At 40.9% G+C, this 21,957-nt stretch overlaps 1 protein-coding gene across 1 annotated transcript; it reads left to right on the top strand.

Annotated features, from left to right (window-relative positions):
* The first annotated feature begins 15,846 nt into the window (after positions 1 to 15,846).
* Positions 15,847 to 20,326, top strand: LOC126471477 (cAMP-dependent protein kinase catalytic subunit 1). The gene has a single exon (XM_050099680.1). The coding sequence runs from the start codon at positions 16,190 to 16,192 to the stop codon at positions 17,249 to 17,251; it is 1,062 nt and encodes a 353-aa protein (XP_049955637.1). The 5' UTR covers positions 15,847 to 16,189; the 3' UTR covers positions 17,252 to 20,326.
* Positions 20,327 to 21,957: the final 1,631 nt, after the last annotated feature.

The following is a 21,957-nucleotide window of genomic DNA, read 5'->3' as shown; positions in this document are numbered from 1 at the left end:
CCACTGTACGCTACCTGACGGACGGTACCCTGTACATCTCCTGGTCATTTCCTTTCCTGTTTTATTCACAAATAGGGCGACGGAAAAACAACTATCTATATGTCTCCGTATGAGCCCTAATTTCTCGTATCTTACCTTTGTACTTCTTACGTGAAATGTATGTTGGCGGCAGGAGAATCGTTCTGCGGTCAGCTTCAAATGCCGGTTCTCTAAATTTTCTCATTAGTGTTCCTCGAAAAGAACTTGGAATTCCTTTCAGGAATTCCCATTTAATTTCTCGAAGTATCTCCGTAACACTTGCATTGCACGTTGTTCGAACCTACCGGTAACAAATCTAGCTGCCCGCCTCTGAAGTGCTTCGATGTCTTCCTTTAATCCGACCTCGTACGCATCCCAAACACTCGGGCAGTACTCAAGAACAGGTCGCACTAGCATCCTATATGCCGTCTACTTTACAGATGAACCTAACTTTCCTAAAATTCTCCCAGTGAACCGATGTCGACCACTCGCCTTCCCTACCACAATCCTCACAGGCTCGTGCTGTTTCATATCGCTCTGTAACGCTACGCACAGACATTGACTGTGTCGAGCAGGACACTACTAATGCTGTATCCGCTTTTCCTACTCATCCGAATTAACTTACATTTTTCTACATTTGGAGGTAACTGCCATTCATCACACTAACTATAAATTTAGTGTAAGTCGTCTTGTATACTCCTGCAGTCACTCAACTTCGACATATTCCCGTATACCACAGCATCATCAGCTAACTGCAGATTACTGCCCATCCTGTCCGCTTGATCATTTATTTATAGAGAAGTTGATACTGGTCCTATCACAATTCCCTGGGACACTTCTGCCGATGACCTTGTCTATAATGAACACTTGCCATCGACAAAAACGTACTGGGTTCTACTACTTAAGAAGTCGTCGAGCCACTCACGTATTTGGGAACCTATTCCATATGCTCGTGTCAATTTCTTTCTTCTTACATAAAGGAGTTACTGTTTCAGTTGTTTCTCAACGCCAGGGATGCTTATTACTATGTCGTCCATACGGGAGTCTGTTCGATGGTCACACAGCAGTACGTTTATACGATTTCCCTGCGTGAACGATTTCTTAAACGCGAAATTTAAAACTTCTGCGTTCGTTTTGCTATCTTCAACTGCCACACCAGTCTTATCAACTAGAGGCTAGATGGAAGCCTTAGACCCAGTTAGTGATTTTACATAGGACCCGAATTTTCTCGAGTTCTCGACCATATCTTTTGCTAAGGTGTGACGGTGATATTTGTATGCTTCGCACATCGGTCTTTTCACAGATGCACAAATCTACACTACTGGCCATTAAAATTGCTACACCAAGCAGAAATGCAGATGATAAACGGGTATTCATTGGACAAATATATAGTACTAGAACTGACATGTGATTACATTTTCGCGCAATTTGGATGCATGGATCCTGAGAAATCAGTTCCCAGAACAACCACCTCTGGCCGCAATCACAGCCTTGAAACGCCTGGGCATTGAGTCAAACAGAGCTTGGATGGCGTGTACAGGTACAGCTGCCCATTCAGCTTCAACACGATACCACAGTTCATCAAAAGAGTAGTGACTGGCGTATTGTGACGAGCCAGTTGCTCGGCCACCATTGACCAGACGTTTTCAATTGATGAGAGATCTGGAGAATGTGCTGGCCAGGGCAGCAGTCGAACATTTTCTGTATACAGAAAGGCCCGTACAGGACCTGCAACATGTGGTCGTGCATTATCCTGCTGAAATGTAGGGTTTCGCAGGGATCGAATGAAGGGTAGAGCCACGGATCGTAACACATCTGAAATGTAACGTCCACTGTTCAAAGTGCCATCAATGTGAACAAGAGGTGACCGAGACCTGTAACCAATGGCACCCCATACCATCACGCCGGGTGATACGCCAGTATGGCGATGACGAATACACGGTTCCAATGTGCGTTCACCGCGATGTCACCAAATACGGATGCGACCATCATGATGCTGTAAACAGAGCCTGGATTCATCCGCAAAAATGACGTTTTGCCATTCGTGCACCCAGGTCCGTCGTTGAGTACACCATCGCAGGCGCTCCTGTCTGTGATGCAGCGTCAAGGGTAACTGCAGCCATGTCTCCGAGCTGATAGTCCATTCTGTTGCAAACATCGTCGAACTGTTCGTGCAGATGTTTGTTGTCTTGAAAACGTCCCCATCTGTTGACTCAGGGATCGAGATGTGGCTGCACGATCCATTACAGCCATGCGGATAAGATGCTTGTCATCTCGACTGCTAGTGATACGAGGCCTTTGGGATCCAGCACGGCGTTCCGTATTACCCTCCTGAACCCACCGATTCCATATTCTGCTAACAGTCATTGGATCTCGACCAACGCGAGCAGCAATGTCGTGATACGATAAACCGCAATCGCGATAGTCTACAATCCGACCTTTATCAAAGTCGGAAACGCAATAGTACGCATTTCTCCTCCTTACAAGAGGCATCACAACAACGTTTTATCAGGCAACTCCGGTCAACTGCTGTTTGTGTATGAGAAATCGGTTGGAAACTTTCCTCATGTCAGCACGTTGTAGGTGTCGCCACCGGCGCCAACCTTGTGTGAATGCTCTGGAAAGCTAATCATTTGCATATCACAGCATCTTCTTCCTGTCGGTTAAATTTCACGTCTGTAGCACGTCATATTCGTGGCGTAGCAATTTTAATGGCCCGTAGTGTATGCTAACCAGCTTGTCGTCATTTGTGCGTTCTCTTCTGAACTGGGAACTGCTCCAGTGGCATCTTAGGGTAGTGACGATGCCGCGCCGCTCCACTATCTGCCTCCAGTTCTTCATGCTTGGCACCGCTTCCTTCCATTAAGTGACACCCATCACTCAGCAGTCTGCTTCTTGATTGTCCATGGGGTCTTGAGCCTTCCATCTTCTTGTCATATATCTGACGGACTATTCTGTCCATTCTAACAACCTTGCCCAGCTCGTTGTAAACGTCTCGTTTTGGCGATGCTCACTGCCGAAGGTTGATCGGCTACCTTAGCTAGTTCTTCAGTGAATCTCCAAGCCTATCTTTTTGTTGCATGATCAAGCGCTGACTCAAAAAAAATTCACTTTCTGTACACTTTATTTCCGAAGTCTCAAAGATGTCACTCTTCTCTTCTGCTCGTGCTCCAAACAGTAGAACTGGCCTAATTATTGTGTTGTAGCGTTTCAGCTTCGTTTTCCTGGTCGTGAATTTGGAGGATAAATTGATTGTAGGGGGAAAGTAAACTTTATATGCATTTCGTTGTCTAATTTTGTATCGACGTGTCTTCTATTGCAATCATTTATTTTTACTCAGCGTATTTAAAGCTGTGAGTGTTCTCGAAAGTCTAGTTTCCTAGGTGAAGGTCTTCACTTTGTTCTGTAGTCATGTTTTCCCTTTGTATGGTCATGTAATCTATCTTTTTCTCATTAATTTTGTAAACCTATTTTCGTGGCGGTTTCATTTAGTTTCTTGAACAGCGTTTCAATTTTATCACTGTTTTTTCTATTAAAGCTACACTCCTGGAAATGGAAAAAAGAACACATTGACACCGGTGTGTCAGACCCACCATACTTGCTCCGGACACTGCGAGAGGGCTGTACAAGCAATGATCACACGCACGGCACAGCGGACACACCAGGAACCGCGGTGTTGGCCGTCGGATGGCGCTAGCTGCGCATCATTTGTGCACCGCCGCCGTCAGTGTCAGCCAGTTTGCCGTGGCATACGGAGCTCCATCGCAGTCTTTAACACTGGTAGCATGCCGCGACAGCATGGACGTGAACCGTATGTGCAGTTGACGGACTTTGAGCGAGGGCGTATAGTGGGCATGCGGGAGGCCGGGTGGACGTACCGCCGAATTGCTCAACACGTGGGGCGTGAGGTCTCCACAGTACATCGATGTTGTCGCCAGTGGTCGGCGGAAGGTGCACGTGCCCGTCGACCTGTGACCAGACCGCAGCGACGCACGGATGCACGCCAAGACCGTAGGATCCTACGCAGTGCCGTAGGGGACCGCACCGCCACTTCCCAGCAAATTAGGGACACTGTTGCTCCTGGGGTATCGGCGAGGACCATTCGCAACCGTCTCCATGAAGCTGGGCTACGGTCCCGCACACCGTTAGGCCGTCTTCCGCTCACGTCCCAACATCGTGCAGCCCGCCTCCAGTGGTGTCGCGACAGGCGTGAATGGAGGGACGAATGGAGACGTGTCGTCTTCAGCGATGAGAATCGCTTCTGCCTTGGTGCCAATGATGGTCGTATGCGTGTTTGGCGCCGTGCAGGTGAGCGCCACAATCAGGACTGCATACGACCGAGGCACACAGGGCCAACACCCGGCATCATGGTGTGGGGAGCGATCTCCTACACTGGCCGTACACCACTGGTGATCGTCGAGGGGACACTGAATAGTGCACGGTACATCCAAACCGTCATCGAACCCATCGTTCTACCATTCCTAGATCGGCAAGGGAACTTGCTGTTCCAACAGGACAATGCACGTCCGCATGTATCCCGTGCCACCCAACGTGCTCTGGAAGGTGTACGTCAACTACCCTGGCCAGCAAGATCTCCGGATCTGTCCCCCATTGAGCATGTTTGGGACTGGATGAAGCGTCGTCTCACGCGGTCTGCACGTCCAGCACGAACGCTGGTCCAACTGAGGCGCCAGGTGGAAATGGCATGGCAAGCCGTGCCACAGGACTACATCCAGCATCTCTACGATCGTCTCCATGGGAGAATAGCAGCCTGCATTGCTGCGAAAGGTGGATAGACACTGTACTAGTGCCGACATTGTGCATGCTCTGTTGCCTATGTCTATGTGCCTGTGGTTCTGTCAGTGTGATCATGTGATGTATCTGACCCCAGGAATGTGTCAATAAAGTTTCCCCTTCCTGGGACAATGAATTCACGGTGTTCTTATTTCAGTTTCCAGGAGTGTATGTCATCTACATAGTTAAGTGTATTTGGTTGGTTATGTGTGATATTATCACGGTTGCTTGTTTCGTTTCTCCTACTGTTTTCTCCATGAAAAGTTTAAAGCTAGGTGGGGATAGCGCCTCATCTAGCTTCTGTCCAGTTTTTTCTCAAAACAGTCCGATAAAGAGCCCCAATATGTCGTCATCCTTACTAGCTTCTCCCAACACGTTTAGACCAGGCTGATGAGCTACTTAGGGATTCCTTATTGTGCCAAGATTTCCCGTAAGGTTTCACTGTGGACTCAGTCTGACGCCTTTTGAAAGTCAATGAACAGATAATGTATTTTACTTTTTTTACTCCCATACTTTTCCACTGATTGATGCTGTTTGATATTGATCTATTTTTCCGAAAAACATTTTGGTAGTTCTGTATTATATCGTCGGTACAGGTGGTGAGCTTTTGCGATATTATACTTGACACTACTTCGTGTGTTGTGACTAGTAGGGGAATTCCTCTGTAATTCCTGCAGTTTCGTTTATCTCATTTCTTGTATCTAGGGATAATCATTGATTCCTTCAATTCATCCGATATTTGTTATTCTAAGAATAAGATGAAGCAATTGCTCATGGATTTTACGAACTCCACATTTCAGTAATTCAACTGGTAATCCGTCAGTCCCAGCTGTTTGCGGTTTTTAATTTTTTTCAAACTGTTGGGTACCTCTTCGTTTTTTTTTTTTTTGTCATCAGTCTACTGACTGGTTTGATGCGGCCCGCCACGAATTCCTTTCCTATGCTAACCTCTTCATCTCAGAGTAGCACTTGCAACCTACGTCCTCAATTATTTGCTTGACGTATTCCAATCTCTATCTTCCTCTACAGTTTTTGCCCTCTACAGCTCCCTCTAGTACCATGGAAGTCATTCCCTCATGTCTTTGCAGATTTCCTATCATCCTGTCCCTTCTCCTTATCAGTGTTTTCCACATATTCCTTTCCTCTCCGATTCTGCGTAGAGCCTCCTCATTCATAACCTTATCAGTCCACCTAATTTTCAACATTCGTCTATAGCACCACATCTCAAATGCTTCGATTCTCTTCTGTTCCGGTTTTCCCACAGTCCATGTGTCACTACCATACAATGCTGTACTCCAGACGTACATCCTCAGAAATTTCTTCCTCAAATTAAGGCCGGTATTTGATATTAGTATACTTCTCTTGGCCAGAAATGCCTTTTTTGTCATAGCGAGTCTGCTTTTGATGTCCTCCTTTCTCCGTCCGTCATTGGTTATTTTACTGCCTAGGTAGCAGAATTCTTTAACTTCATTGAGTTCGTGACCATCAATCCTGATGTTAAGTTTCTCGCTGTTCTCATTTCTACTATTTCTCATTACCTTCGTCTTTCTCCGATTTACTCTCAAACCATACTGTGTACTCATTAGACTGTTCATTCCGTTCAGCAGATCATTTAATTCTTCTTCACTTTCACTCAGGATAGCAATGTCATCAGCGAATCGTATCATTGATATCCTTTCACCTTGTATTTTAATTCCACTCCTGAACCTTTCTTTTATTTCCATCATTGCTTCCTCGATGTACAGATTGAAGAGTAGGGACGAAAGGCTACAGCCTTGTCTTACACCCTTCTTAATACGAGCACTTCGTTCTTGATCGTAGACTCTTATTATTCCCTCTTGGTTGTTGTACATATTGTATATGACCCGTCTCTCCCTATAGCTTACCCCTACTTTTTTCAGAATCTCGAACAGCTTGCACCATTTTATATTGTCGAACGCTTTTTCCAGGTCGACAAATCCTATGAAAGTGTCTTGATTTTTCTTTAGCCTTGCTTCCATTATTAGCCGTAACGTCAGAATTGCCTCTCTCGTCCCTTTGATTTTCCTATAGCCAAACTGATCGTCACCTAGCGCATTATCAATTTTCTTTTCCATTCTTCTGTATATTATTCTTGTAAGCAGCTTCGATGCATGAGCTGTTAAGCTGATTGTGCGATAATTCTCGCACTTGTCAGCTCTTGCCGTCTCCGGAATTGTGTGGATGATGCTTTTCCGAAAGTCAGATGGTATATCGCCAGACTCATATATTCTACACACCAACGTGAATAGTCGTTTTGTTGCCACTTCCCCCAATGATTTTAGAAATTCTGATGGAATGTTATCTATCCCTTTTGCCTTATTTGACCGTAAGTCCTCCAAAGCTCTTTTAAATTCCGATTCTAATACTCTTCGTACGAGTCCTTTAGGTGAGCTTCAGCTGTTGGACGGCAAGTTTTCTCAGTTCATTTTCCGGATCAGGGCGGTGCAGAAAGTCGTCAAAATATTCTTTAGAATCCTTCGAATCCTGTGCTATATCACCTGATCTAACGATAATGTTACCACTGATATCGTGAAGAGCTGCTGTGTGAGGCTGATACTCCTTCTTGATGTTATTTTGTTATTTACGGTGCTGTATACTTTGCCGATGTAGTTGCTTTCCGGTCGTTCACAGTACTCTCTACGGTGTGCTTCAGGTACAGCCTTTTGGCTCTCGCTTGTTTCCCTGTAGCGCTGTTCTAGTTCTTCGTTTTTCTTGTCCCTTCCTGGCTGTGACGCTAGCTTCTATCGCCGTTTTGCATGTATCATTGTACCGTTTCTTCTTCCTTCGTTCTGCTTTTGCTAATACGTTTTCGGCTGACTTTCTTGAATTCAGCCCAGAGTTCATTTATGTCTTTTGCTTCCATGTCACACTTCTGTTGTTCTGGCAAGTATTTCAGATCTGTTGCACATCTCTACCTGATACTGTCAAGTTTCAGGATTGTCCCTCGGTGGAACGCAAACTTCACTGTGCGCCCTTGGTGTTTTCTATGATTAGTTTTCAGTTTGATTTCCACAGACGCAACTACCAAGTTATGCTCAGAGCCTGTGTCAGTTCCTCGGTCAGTGTTATAAACAAGGTAGCAGCATATTTTTACATTCCCAGATGTTACTTTTCCTGCAGTTTATATTATTTTCTGTTGGTCCCTCGAAAAACCATAGTCTATCCTCTCAATTAAATTTATTGTTTCCTACCAGTAAAAATTTCGAATGGATGACTTGTCCCACATGTTTCGCTTTTGAACCGCTACCAGATTTTCATATCAAAATGGCTCAAAAGCACTATGGGACTTAACTTCTGAGGTCATCAACCCCCTAGAACTTAGAAATACTTAAACCTAACTAACCTAAGGACATCACACACATCCTTGCCCGAGGCAGGATTCGAACCTGCGAACGTGGCGGTCGCGCGGTTCCAGACTGTAGCGCCTAGAACCGCTTGGCCACTCCGGCCGGCTGATTTTCATATCGATTAATGAGTAAACTACGATATGTTCCCGCACACACACAACCTTAGGCTAATGCATAACGTAAAATTGCACAGTTTCTTTCAGATTCTAAATGAGTTTATGTTCTGTGAGAAATATAGGTAGCATATTTAGGGGCACCATCGAAAATGCGTCCGCAATGTTTCGTCGCCTGACAGTGCTCTGAACTGCAATAATTAATCAAAAACAGCATATTAAATTGTTTTTCCTGCTAATGGAAAGTCATGTACTGCACAAAACCAAAGGCAAAAAACACCTGATTTCATATGAGCGCAGTTAGTTTCTACAAATTTCGCAAGATTCTCATAGACGACTACACACGTAGTAGTTTCTACATTTTAGCTTTGATCGTTACAATATTGAAAAAAATAGCTTGACTCTTCAACTGTATAATTTTGTCATTCAAGATTCATACGAAATTTTGTAGATTCATCAACTTTTTGAAATTTCTGAATTATGGATGTGCCATGATGACTGTCATGAATTATACGTGACCGAAAAGCCACACAAGATTATAAAATTCACCTTTACTTGCTTTCGAATAAACCAACCATGAATAGAATGACAGCCAGTCCACTAGAAGTACTCCCTTTACACTGAGGGGATAAAATTCATGGGATGCCACTCAATATCGTGTCGGCCCTCTTTTTGCCCGGCGTAGCACAACAGCTTGACGTAGCATGGACTAAACAAGTCGTTGGAAATCCCCTGCATAAATATTGAACCATGCTGCTTCTCTCGCCGTCCACAATTGCGAAAGTGTTCCCCCTGCTGGATGGCGTACACGAACCGACCTCTGGATTACGTCTCGTAAATGTTCGATGGGACTCGTGTCGAGCGATCTGGGTAGCCAAATCTTTCACTCGAACTGTCCAGAATGTTCTCAAACCAGCCGCGGATAACTGTGGCTCGGTAACATGACATCGTTGTTTGAGAACATGAAGTCCATGGATGGCTGCAAATGGTGTCCAAGCAACCGAACATAACCATTTCCAGTCAACGATGTTACAGTTGTACCAATGGATCCAATTCATTCCATGTAAACACAGCCCAGACCATTATGAAGCCACCACCAGCTTGCACAGTGCCTTGTTGATAATTTCAGTCAATGGCTTCGAGGTGGCTGGGCCACATTCGAACCCTACCATCAGCTCTTACCAACTGCAATGATGACTTATCTGACCAGACCACCTTTTTTAAGCCGTCTAGGGTCCAACCGATACGGTCACGAGCCCAGGAGACGCGCTGCAGGCGACGTCGTGCTGTTAGCAAAGGCACTCATGTCGGTTGTCTGCTGTCGTAGCCCATTAACGCCAAATTTCGCCGCACTCTTCTAATGGATACGTTCGTCGTACGTCCCATATTGATTTCTCCGGTTATTTCACGCAGTGCAACTTGTCTGTTAGCACTGTCAACTCTACGCAAACGCCGCTTCTGTCGGAAGTTAAGTGAAGACCGTCGGCCACTGTATTGTCCAGGGTGAGAGGTTGTGCCTGACGTTTCGTATCCTCGGCACACTCTTTGACACTGTGAATCTCGGAATGCCCTAACGAATTCCGAAATGGAACGTCCTGTGAGTGTAGCTCCTGCTACCATCCCGCGTTCAAAGTTTGTTAATCCCTGCCATCTGTGTATGTGCCTGTTGCTACCCTATTGTTTTTGTCACCTCAGTGTGTGGCATTCTTGAAATTATAATTTTTGTCAGGTTGCCATGGATCATTAAAATGTTTTAGTTTAGGGGATCGTCAATCTCTCTCTTTTTTTCCCTTTTTAACGTAATTTTCTACGTCGAAAATCCTGACCAGGAGACTACTATCCTTTTCAACAAAGCACTTGAAGCCAGCAAAAATACTGACTAGGTACAATTACTGGGATTTTTGATAGAGGTATTTGAGTGTGACTCGCCCTTATATGGGATATTTCATGTCCGGTAGTATATTTTTCTATCTCCTCACTTCCATTTTAGGTTTTGATTCGTTTATGAGGTTCAAAACAACTTACGAATATCCATCATTTTTTCACCTTCTTCACTGTGCTTTCTCACTCCACAATGCCCAAAATTCTAAGAAAATCACATTCACGTACCGTTGCTCACTTGCAACTCATTGTTGACTATGGAACAATTGAGAGATGACTTCATTCACTGACGACGACACTTTCGCTGCGTACGAATCAGGTGAATTTCATGGCAGTGCACTGTAGGTACGGCCATGCTCAAATGTGATGCTTACTTCCAGTAGTGATTATGAAACTAATTAAATGAAATTTGTTATGCAGAAATTAGTCGATGAGCGTCGCCTACTGTTAGACCGCGTAGGGTGTCGGTAGTTCCAATACCGACGTCTGTTTACTTCTACCCGTAAGTATCGATCAGCGGCCACACAGTACAAATGAACACTCTTTCAGCAAATGAAAAGAAATATAATACAATATGTTACTTTAAATTAGCGTCTGACAGTTGCTGGCTATTATTTGAATTTTGAAGGAGAAGCGCAATGGATAACATTCTTAACCCTAGGATGCATATACAGGGCCTCCGAGGCCCTTGTATGTCCTCATTTTTAAAAAATTCTGTAATTTTTTTGTTTGATTTCAAACTGCTTTCCAATACTCTTTCACTAACACTGTGACATTCCTTCTATCAAGTCTGAACGAGATACCTTTTTAAGTTTTTTGGATAATTCAATACGTTTACCCATACACTGTGAATGCATAAGCAGGGCTTCAGAAGCCCTCACACATTTATAAATGTTCTTTAGCCTATATTGTCGTCAACATTTGTTTGGGAGCAGTTATTAATTGAACAATAACTGTAGTGGTATTTCCAGCAACAGGAGTGCCACCAGCAGCAGTAGCTGTAGTATTAATAGTATAGCTAAAAAGTAATCCACACTACTTTCACATATTGGCGATGTCAGTGTATTATTGATCTTTTTGCTATCAAATGTTTTATTATTGCATAATATTGTTATCCTGTGCTGCTATTGTCAGCCTCATCGTTACTGTAGTTTGTTTGTTGCTGCTAGGCCCAAATTGTTACGAGTATAGCTCGTTTAGTGCTGCACAAGCTGCTGCTCGAGAGATACGCCTTTTGCTATGGCTTCGACACGCAAAGCAAGAGAGCCAGTACGTGCAAATCCAGCTAATTTTGAAAGTGTTGTGGCTCAGTGGTTTGAAGAAGATGATTCTTGCGAGGAAGAAAATATTTTTGAAGTGCAAGTAGTGAAGAATCACCCAATGAACCTGAAGATGTGAATATTGAGGCAGATGACAGTCCTTTCGATAATATTACTTCATCAGAGTCTGAAAATGAAGAACCACCACAAAAAGGTATAGAAGACCACACATACATTAGTCGGAATGGAACGATTTGGAAATTAGATCCTCGTACGCCTGTCTATAATATCGTAAAGAAGGCACCTGGTCCAGCCCGTGGTTTGTAAATTTGTAAACCCAAGGATGCCTGGGACTATTTCATCTCCAAGGAAATACTAGAGGAAATCATCAACTGCACAGATATTTAAGGCAGAAGAGTGGCTGCTTTACATGGTAAAACGTGGAAAAACGTTTCGCTTGCTGAAATGGAGGTTTTTTTGGTCTTTTACTGCTTTCTGGCGTTGAAAAGAGTTGGGATGTCCCTTTTAGAGAATTATTCTTGGATGAAACGGCAAATCCTACATATAAGGCCACCATGGGACTATTTCATCTCCAAGGAAATACTAGAGGAAATCATCAACTGCACAGATATTTAAGGCAGAAGAGTGGCTGCTTTACATGGTAAAACGTGGAAAAACGTTTCGCTTGCTGAAATGGAGGTTTTTTTGGTCTTTTACTGCTTTCTGGCGTTGAAAAGAGTTGGGATGTCCCTTTTAGAGAATTATTCTTGGATGAAACGGCAAATCCTACATATAAGGCCACCATGTCAGTAAACAGATTCGAGGATATAAGGAGAATGATTAGATTTGATGACAGGCGTATCCTTGAAGCTCGATCTGCAGATGACAAACTTGCAGCTGTTCGCTATGTATGGGAACTATTTCTTGACAAGTGTAGAAATAGAATGATTCCCAATGATTCGCTCACAGTTGACGAACAGCTAGTACCATTCCGTGGAAGATGCAGCTTCACCCAGTATATGCCCTCCAAGCCAGCCAAGTATGGTATAAAAATATTTTGGTTATGTGATGCTACATCTGCATATGCTTTAGACGGAATTGTTTACACGGGAAGGAAGCCCCATGAACCTATTCAGAAAAATCTTGGATTGAATGTGGTGAAAGATCTTGCTAAAAGCATTGAAGAATCATCAAAAAATATTACTGTTGACAACTTCTTTACTAGTGTGCAGCAGGCAGAAGAGATGCTTCAGAAGCAAATTACAGTGGTGGGAACAATCAAACAAAATAAACCAGAAATTCCTAATGACATGAAACCATCTGCCTCAAGAGCGATTCATTTCTCTTTGTTTGCATATAGAGGTGACATTACAATGGTGAGTTATGTTCTCAAAAAGAAAAAGTCTGTAGTTTTCTTTAGCACAATGCATCATGACAGAAACATTGATGAAACTCATGCAGAAAAGAAACCGGATATAATAAAGTTCAATAACTATGCGAAGGGTGGAGTAGATCAAATGGACAAGAAAATTCGTTATTACACTTGCAAGAGACAAACAAGAAGATGGCCATTTGCATTATGGGTGAATATGATGGACGTCGCAGCAATGAACAGTGAAATTTTATTTTCCGCCCAACATCTGACATACCATAGTGGAAGAAGTGATAAAAGGCGTTTGTTCCTAAGAGATTTAGCAGAGGAAATGGTAAGACCACTAATCGAACTTCGTATTCAGATCCCTAATCTTCCAAAGAAAATCGTTGATGCAATGCAAAGATGTGGTGTTCGAAAATATGTCATATTGCCGTACGAACTACCTGTTTCAGGAAAAAGAAGAAGATGCAATTATTGTCCATATAATAAACACAGGAAAAGTGCTGTGACATGCATTAGGTGCAAAACCAACATTTGTAAGGGACAGAGTGGAGTTCTTTGTGCTTTTTGTTTGTCACATGTTGAAAACTAAGAAAAATGCAATTTTATGTGAACAATGAATAATAACTTTTTGTCAAAATATTGCCTATGTACATAATGTTGTGAATAAAGAGTATGTTTAAATTGAAGAAATTGGTTGTAATAAATGCTATAAAATGTAAACTGCAATTTATAAGTGAATCAATAAAATTATTTATATATGTCGTATGTAAATGGATGTAACTAATAAAAATTCACTCTTAGAGTTTTTTTTAAAAAAATTAATAAATTGTTAATCAGGCCCACCAGATCCTGTTACTGTATCTTAGAAATCTTTCAATATGACAATAAATTTGACAGAAATAAATTTAACTCCAAAGAATGATTTTACGAAAAGAGGAAAGTTTTAAATTAGGGCAGGGTCTTGGAGGCCCTGCATATGCATTCACGTGTGTTTTCGGCACCATGCATCCTAGGGTTAATGGGAACGCGAACACATGTAGTAGTTTCGTTTTTCAGTCTACCGGGAGCTTCGTTTTATTTTTATTATAGCTTATTAGTATTGCCCGGAGTTTGTTGACCTGTAACCTTTCTTTCCTTTTTAGATACGCATTGTTCACAAGTACGACACTACCGAACATTCTGGTTACAGAAGTGTACATTTGAAGAGCTTATTTCAATAGTGGTACAAGTCCATTTTTGTTCATTTTGAGATACAGAATCCTAAAGTTAAATGAGCGCTAAAAAATCTGCAGTTGAGATACCAGAAATATTCAAGCATATGGATTCTTGCTAGAGATGAACCTTTCTTTCTGTTTGTTTGGATCATTAATTTCAGAAGCATTATAGGCAGAAAAGTGCGTCCATTTATGACATGACAATTCATTCTTTAGGTGTTGACAACAACAGTCAATTGCACGTACATTTAGGCAAAACGGAACAATATTGTTCAAGAATATTTACGTGCATGTTGAAAATAAATTGATGGTTCATCTGTTTTATGTCATCGTCGCGTCACTTGCTGTTGTTGAGTAGCAGGTCCATTTTGTATCGATATTGTACCAAATGTATTGAAATATCGTTATCCATGTGTCGACTTTTTTAAGATTCGTCTTTGATGTTAAAGGAAAAGTACTGAGTGCACTCTCCAGTTGTTTCAGTGAATACTGAAAGTTTTTCTAACTACAAGTACATGTTGTCTAACAAAATACTTTCCCTCATTTTCAAGAACCTCTCTGCTTGCTGCTGCTATACACTCCAATAATGTGACATAGCTATACGACAATTCTCGCACATCTTCAGAGAATGAGCTTTCTTAAAGAAGAACATTGCGATTTTGAATAAACTATCCTTTTGGTACTTCAGCTCCAACCTCCTACAGAGTTTTGCCTTACTTAAGTACATTTTATAACTCAAGTTACACATTTTCAGGTCATTTTATCGATATTTTCCGAGAATTTTAGTGTTACTTTTAGGCGTATTTTATGTTATAAAAATCAGGGTCCTGCGGTTGCAGATCCTTTCCATATTCGGAAACTACATGAGTTCTCACAAGGGGCAATGGTCCCCACTGATGAACCCTCCCCCCCCCCCCCCCCCCCCCCCGCTTCCCATCATTACCTTCTGCGGGCGTTTCTTGCCTAGAGGAAGTACGTCGAAAAAGAAGTGCATTTTTACGGAAAAAATGTAGCCCTCGCAGCGAGAGGCATAAATTCTTACTTGGGCTTGGTAATGCGACACAGTACAACATGTAAATCCCTGTTGTATTTTTTCTCCATGTGACAGCCTCATTTACATGTGAATTCACGCGCAGGACAACGAATAACAGCTACACGGAGAATTTATTATATACGGTAATTTAGTGAGTATTACCACACCAATTTTGTTCTAAGGTATCATTGTTGCGTGGGATGTTTTAAAAGTCAACATAAAAAACCGAAGAAGTAAAAGACTTAGTTGCTGGTATCTGTTTCGTTGTACTTGGTTTCAGATTGAGGGTGCTGAGTGATTCTGCTTAGTTTCTTCTACGCTCCGTATGTAGAAGCATTCGACACAAAGCTACTACTAATACGTAGAATATATCAACCCGGTTTGTTGATCACGATGTTCAATATTTTTTACAGTGTCAGTTAGAAGAAAGACACGGTACTAATCATCTTGTATCCAACTCTCACAACAACAGTTACTACTTTTTGATCTGCAGTCACTTGATATTGTCAGTTTTGCTACAGCCAAGAAGTTACACGAGCGAGAAGTAGCGACCGGAACAGGATAATTGTCCATAACTCCCTCCATATTGACGTCAAAATGGCCATGGGGCATGAATGACAACTCGTGCTTAGAATCAGTTCCGTTGGAGCACTGCATCAAAAAGAAATCGTAAGTCCCGCTTAGCTCTTGTGTAGTTCCACAGCGCGTCACAGGCGGCGCGCGGTTCTGTTTGGGTACCGCGTGCTGCCATCTACCGACATTTTCTGTCTAGCGGAATTGACCGAGCGCTGGAGTGGGAGTAGTCTGTCTTACGAGGAGTCCGTGGCGGGACAGACCATACGGCAGACGGAGTAGAGAAGGTCTCGTGGACGGATGTTGTGTGTTGTGTAAGTGCTGAAATTTCGTCTTTGTAATCGTAGTGTCTCTGAGGCGATTGATGGACCGAATGAAGATGTTTATCCTACAAAATTGTTGGTGTTGACACAGTGAGTGAGCGTCAGTTGTCGACAGTGTCCGACTGTTGGGTTAAATTTGCCTAGTAAACAGCAAAGCGAGGTGTTGCATTAGTTGGGTGCGCGGAAGGTAAGATAGCAGCTATCGGAAGCCCTGGCAGATTTAAGCGTCACCATCATGGGCAATAATGCCGCAACGGCCAACAAGAAAGTTGACGCAGCCGAGAGTGTCAAGGAATTTTTGGATCAAGCCAAAGAAGATTTCGAGGAGAAGTGGAAGAAGAATCCAACGAACACTGCAAGCTTAGACGACTTCGAACGAATAAAGACACTTGGAACGGGCTCCTTCGGCAGAGTTATGATAGTTCAACATAAGCCGACGAAAGAATACTTCGCAATGAAAATCCTGGATAAGCAGAAGGTTGTCAAACTGAAGCAAGTGGAGCACACGTTGAATGAGAAGAGGATTTTACAAGCCATCAGTTTTCCATTTTTGGTGAGTCTCAAGTATCATTTTAAGGACAATTCCAACTTGTATATGGTGCTGGAGTACGTGCCGGGTGGTGAGATGTTTTCACACCTTCGTAAGGTCGGCCGCTTTAGCGAACCACATTCACGATTCTATGCAGCTCAGATTGTACTTGCATTTGAGTACCTACACTATTTGGATCTGATTTATCGTGATTTGAAGCCAGAAAACTTGCTAATTGATTCTCAGGGTTATCTGAAGGTAACTGATTTTGGATTTGCTAAGAGAGTGAAAGGCCGTACCTGGACCCTGTGTGGTACTCCAGAGTATTTAGCACCAGAAATTATTCTTAGCAAAGGTTACAATAAGGCTGTAGATTGGTGGGCTCTAGGGGTACTTGTTTATGAAATGGCAGCAGGTTACCCACCATTTTTTGCAGATCAGCCAATCCAGATTTATGAGAAAATTGTGTCTGGGAAAGTAAGGTTTCCTTCACATTTTGGCTCTGATTTAAAAGATCTGCTTAGAAATCTTCTGCAAGTTGATCTAACAAAGAGATATGGAAACCTAAAGAATGGTGTCAACGATATTAAGGGTCATAAGTGGTTTGCATCAACAGATTGGATAGCAGTGTTCCAGAAGAAGATTGAGGCACCATTTATCCCACGCTGCAAGGGACCAGGAGATACAAGTAATTTTGACGATTATGAGGAAGAAGCACTAAGAATCTCTTCCACCGAGAAGTGTGCCAAAGAATTTGCAGAGTTTTGAATAATCCTCTGTAGTTAATGGGCCCTGTTATTGAGAACTTGGTGTCACAGGAAAAGGTACAAGTCTGTTTTCACCTCTTCATTTAGTAAGCCTGAGACATGCTCATGCGTTGTTAAATTAGCAGTGTGGGATCTGATATATACCAGTTAGCATACAGTCAGATGTATTTTAGATGCTAAAGTAATGAGTTTATATAGTACTACTCTTATCCTGTAGTAATTCGAGCCGGTTCATCTAAGAGAATGCATGTGATTGTGTTTTTTATGAAGTGTGCCCTGGGTAGTAGATCGTGTGTATAATTAGATCTTAAAATGACATGTGAAAGCAGACTTTCAGAAAGTACTCTTTTGTTTTATTTTGAGGAGTTTGCACCAGAATTCGGAATGCAGTATCGAAAATTGCCATGCTTCTGTAATTTGTGTGCAATGTACAAATATAATTTCAGAATAACAGCACCAGAAGTAATTATGCTGTGTAAAAGAGTAAGCAATGAACGTGCCCCAGTTTCAATGGCATGTCTGTTAAATCATTAAGTGTTGTACTTTCTTTGTGATAAAATTTAATTTTTTGTGTGGTTCACTTCTGAATCGATTTATAGGAATAACAGTTTGTGGAATGGTTCAGAGTTGTTTAGTAGTTACTTCATGTGGACGAGAATGTGTGAAAGTTAACACTGTTGATAGTTCAGGAGCATTACATAATCTGACAGTTGGCCTGGCTTGTCAGTGATGTATAACAATTTGCAGCCCATTGTAATGTCACATCACTCCTAAAATTTCTTGTCATAAATGCAAGAGATGTTATTAGCAAGAGAAACATTAATTTTTGTTACATATACAGATGTTAGTAGAAAACATTTGTTTGCATTAAAACAGAGGTGATGAAGGGACTGTTGGTGTCTGCACGTAACATAGAGGAAAACTGGTGCCATAACTTGAACTCCAGTGCAATAATTTGTTAATAGTATATTTATTTATTTTTAATTACTGCTGCATAGAGCTTGTGTGTTCTCCATTTTTTGTAGAAGCTAAAGTAGTGTCTAGCTGTTTGAGGAATTGTCCTTCTTCTAAATGGGGTAATGCCACAAGTACAAATATGAATTATTTATTTATAAATTTTGAGGAGGGTGGAATCATCATAAATATATTTTTAAATCTAATGTTACAAGCAATTTTGTTCCTTCTTTTTCACTTGTCATTTGTGGCATGTGAACTGAAAACGCTTGTCAGTCTGAATGGCTGTAGTCAGTAGTATGGATTTCGTGTCTTCTTTGGATGTTGCTTCAGTTTTGCAGTCACTTGAGAAGTGTATAGCTTTATGTAGCAGTACTACTACTGTGGCCCCATTTTCTTCTTCTGATCATTTATTGGAAATGTAAGGAACTGTGAAGGTTCATTTGCTAGTGTTCCAATTGAAGAACATGTTGTTAAATGATGGTTAACTAGATTAGGTAACCAGCCATCTTTCCTAATTGTTTTCCATAAGGCATTGTTGTCTTTACAGATTGACTGGATTAAACAGATTTTCATAACATTAGGGTGAATCTAATAGTTTAGTTTTAGACTGTTAGTGTAACATTTTCAAAGTATTGTATGGGAGGTTTTATATAAGAAATTTATCGTTTACTGATGTCAGAATACAAAAGCCTTTAAAGTTTGATGCTTTAACTTCTCATAATGTAGTGTAACAGGCACTTATTTACATATCAAGAAGTTCATTAGTATAAATGTTAGTTCACATTGAGATAAAAATGGCAGCTTGTATTTTAATTTTTATTCGAAGCAGGTTTCTGCATATGGAACAAAGCTTGACTTTTGAAGTATTGTTTTAGTGAGTATTAGTAAATTAACAAATGGACTATATAACTGGACAATTTGAGACACTTGCTTGATTTAGTCTTTATCAGTACTTCTCAATGGCTCCAGAGCAATCTGAATTGCATGTGGATTTTTAGTTCATTTTTTCCAGCTTCAATATACTGTATGGTTCTAACTATTGGATGAGAGATATCTGTGATTAATTTTTTCTTTTTTCAAAATCTCTTGGCTGCTGAAAGAAGAAAACTGTTTTGTTGTTGCCAGGTTTCCATACTTTATTTGAAATACAAAATGAGCTATATGGTTTATATAAAATATGAATCTCAAGATAAGGAAAAATAAATGTTATTTTGGGAAACTACAGTTATAATACATTAGTGGATTTTGCATTTTGATGTGTTGAAATGTACGAAATCACTACTGCCCAGTATGGATTTTACAGAAGGCTGATAATGTTTAAATCCATAAAGTACGGTCTGTTGTTTTTGTCCACACAGTGTTTTAGATCAGAAGGAAAGGGGATGTTTGCTACTAAAGATTCTCTTAGTGTTCATACTGATCTAACACTGTTCTGTAATGTGTGGGTCTACAGGAAGAAGTAGAATGGCTGATACGTTGACAGTGAAATTATAGTGGCTCAGCTACATTACTGTCAAATAGTTGCAGATTCATAATTTCATTTTTGTGTTTCATTAATGTATTATTTTTGTTTCGTAGCTCTAATGACAAAAATGTGTGAACTGTTAATGCGGGTAGCAGTCTGACTGCAGATTAATGGAAATTTGATGACTCTTCATATTTGCAAGAACTGTCGTTGTTATGAATATTAGGAGGTTTTTCTTCCCCTGCCACTGTTCAATGTGTAAAGAGTTAATGAGACATAAATGCTTCTCATAAATGCTGTAATTGTTAAATTTTCAGAATATTCATTTCACTGCCAGTGCATTACGAAAGCAATTTATTGCTATTGTTGTTGGAAGGGGAGCATAAAATTGTTAAAATAATTCAAAACTTTGAATGGTTGTTGCAGTATTAAGATGATTTGTGACCCATTTAAACACCATTAATGATTATATTCATAGGCTCATGTTTGATACAGAGTCTGCACATGACACCAGAATATGATGTTGTATTTGTACAAATGTTTTATAGCATTAAATTAAAAACACCTCAGAATACCTTATTTTATGAAATGCCTTTTGTAGAATAATGTTCTGATCCTTAACAGTTTTTAAAATAAAAAAAATTGTCAGATGCTTTTGTCCCTGTAAGTGTTTTTGCTGTGTGTTGTGATATTTTGTCATTTGCCTCATAATAATGTTATGTTCATTAATTTTTGTTGAAGACTTGTTATAGTTGATACTAAAAGATTCAGTAATAATGATACACATAACAAAAACTCTGTTTCTTGTCAAATGCCTTCCTAAATTCCTGTATCTTGTGAATGTATTTAATGAATATGAACATTCACATTTCATGAATTAAGTACCATGATATAAAGCCTGACAGAATCATGTAAATAATGCACTAATGAAGGAAATGTATCACAAATAGCTTCAAATCTTAATATTTGAAGGGAACTCCTACTGGTCAACTGCTTACTTTATCAGAATCTTAAACAGTGCAAACCTGTTTGCTTTGATGTTTTTGAAGAGTGGAATACTATGAAGCAATACACTGTAAACTGATACTTACCAAATACTAGCTACTTTCAGTGTTTGTTTACTCTGTGGTAATTGTTTAATCAAGTACCTTCATTAAACTGACTTTCTATATGTAGTTACAATGATTTAAAAGTTTATTCTGTTTGACTGAAGGTAATGCCAGGTTTGGACATGGTGCTGAGAAGTAGTTGGTTTTCTTTAAAATCAGGTAGAGGATGATTGAATCCCAATCTTGCCATACTGATCCAGTTTTAATGTGGTTCCCAGTGATCATCCAGTGAAATTAACCTGTCCTGCCAACCATATGGTGGCAGAGCAATTTTGATTGACTCCAGGCAATAGCTTTGTGACCTCGTTGAAAGAGGTATCCAGGAAATGATGTGTAAGCTGGCAACAGAATGGCAAGACTAATAAAAAAAAAGTGCTTTGATAACAATCTCTCTCTCTCTCTCTCTCTCTCTCTATCTCTCTCTCTCTCTATCTCTCTCTCTCTCTATCTCTCTCTCTCTCTATCTCTCTCTCTCTCTCTCTCTCTATCTCTCTCTATCTCTATCTCTCTCTCTCACACACACACACACACACACACACACACACACACACACACACACACACACACACACACTCTTCACCTCCCCCCACCCCCTCCCCACTATGTATAACCCTCAACCCATTCCTTACCACTGCTTATCAGCAGATTCACCTATCATCATGAAATGACAATATTCTTACTTATTTCCATTGTGACTAAGTCTAAGATGTTGGGGTTACATCTCTTACATTATTTAGAATTGTGGTCTGCAGCAGAATATGGTAAACATTGTTTGATTGGCTGTAGTTAGTTTTTTGGTTCATTTAAATCAGTAATTTCAGCCATCAAAATGATTACTAAATGCTTCCCCTCACAAGTGCATAAAATGATGAAATAACGTATTGAAAGGTATGGTTGAGAATTAAGTTATTTAGGAATAAGGGAGATGACTCACCAAAGGCAGAAGTGCTGCACCTTTGATAGGTACACAAACAAAAGTTAGAGCTTTACTAGCTTTTGGCATGCACTTCCTTTTTCAAGCTTGTAGGGAAAACTCGCACAAAACAGACACTTAGCAAAGCTCTGTATCTTGTGTTTGTGTACCTATTGACTATGCTGCATGTCTGCCTTTCAGTGAGTCTTCTCCCTTACTCCTAAATAAAATCAGTGAAAGGGTGTTACAGTGTTGCTGATGTC

Source organism: Schistocerca serialis, chromosome 3, assembly GCF_023864345.2.
Source record: "Schistocerca serialis cubense isolate TAMUIC-IGC-003099 chromosome 3, iqSchSeri2.2, whole genome shotgun sequence".
NCBI classification, from domain to species: Eukaryota; Metazoa; Arthropoda; class Insecta; order Orthoptera; family Acrididae; genus Schistocerca; species Schistocerca serialis.
Note: the sequence above shows the minus strand (reverse complement) of the source record. Positions and strands in the feature narration are given on the sequence as shown.

What these genes read in the sequence shown, in the direction of transcription:
- LOC126471477 (XM_050099680.1), top strand. Translation starts at nt 16,190, where the DNA reads ATGGGCAATAATGCCGCAACGGCCAACAAGAAAGTTGACGCAGCCGAG.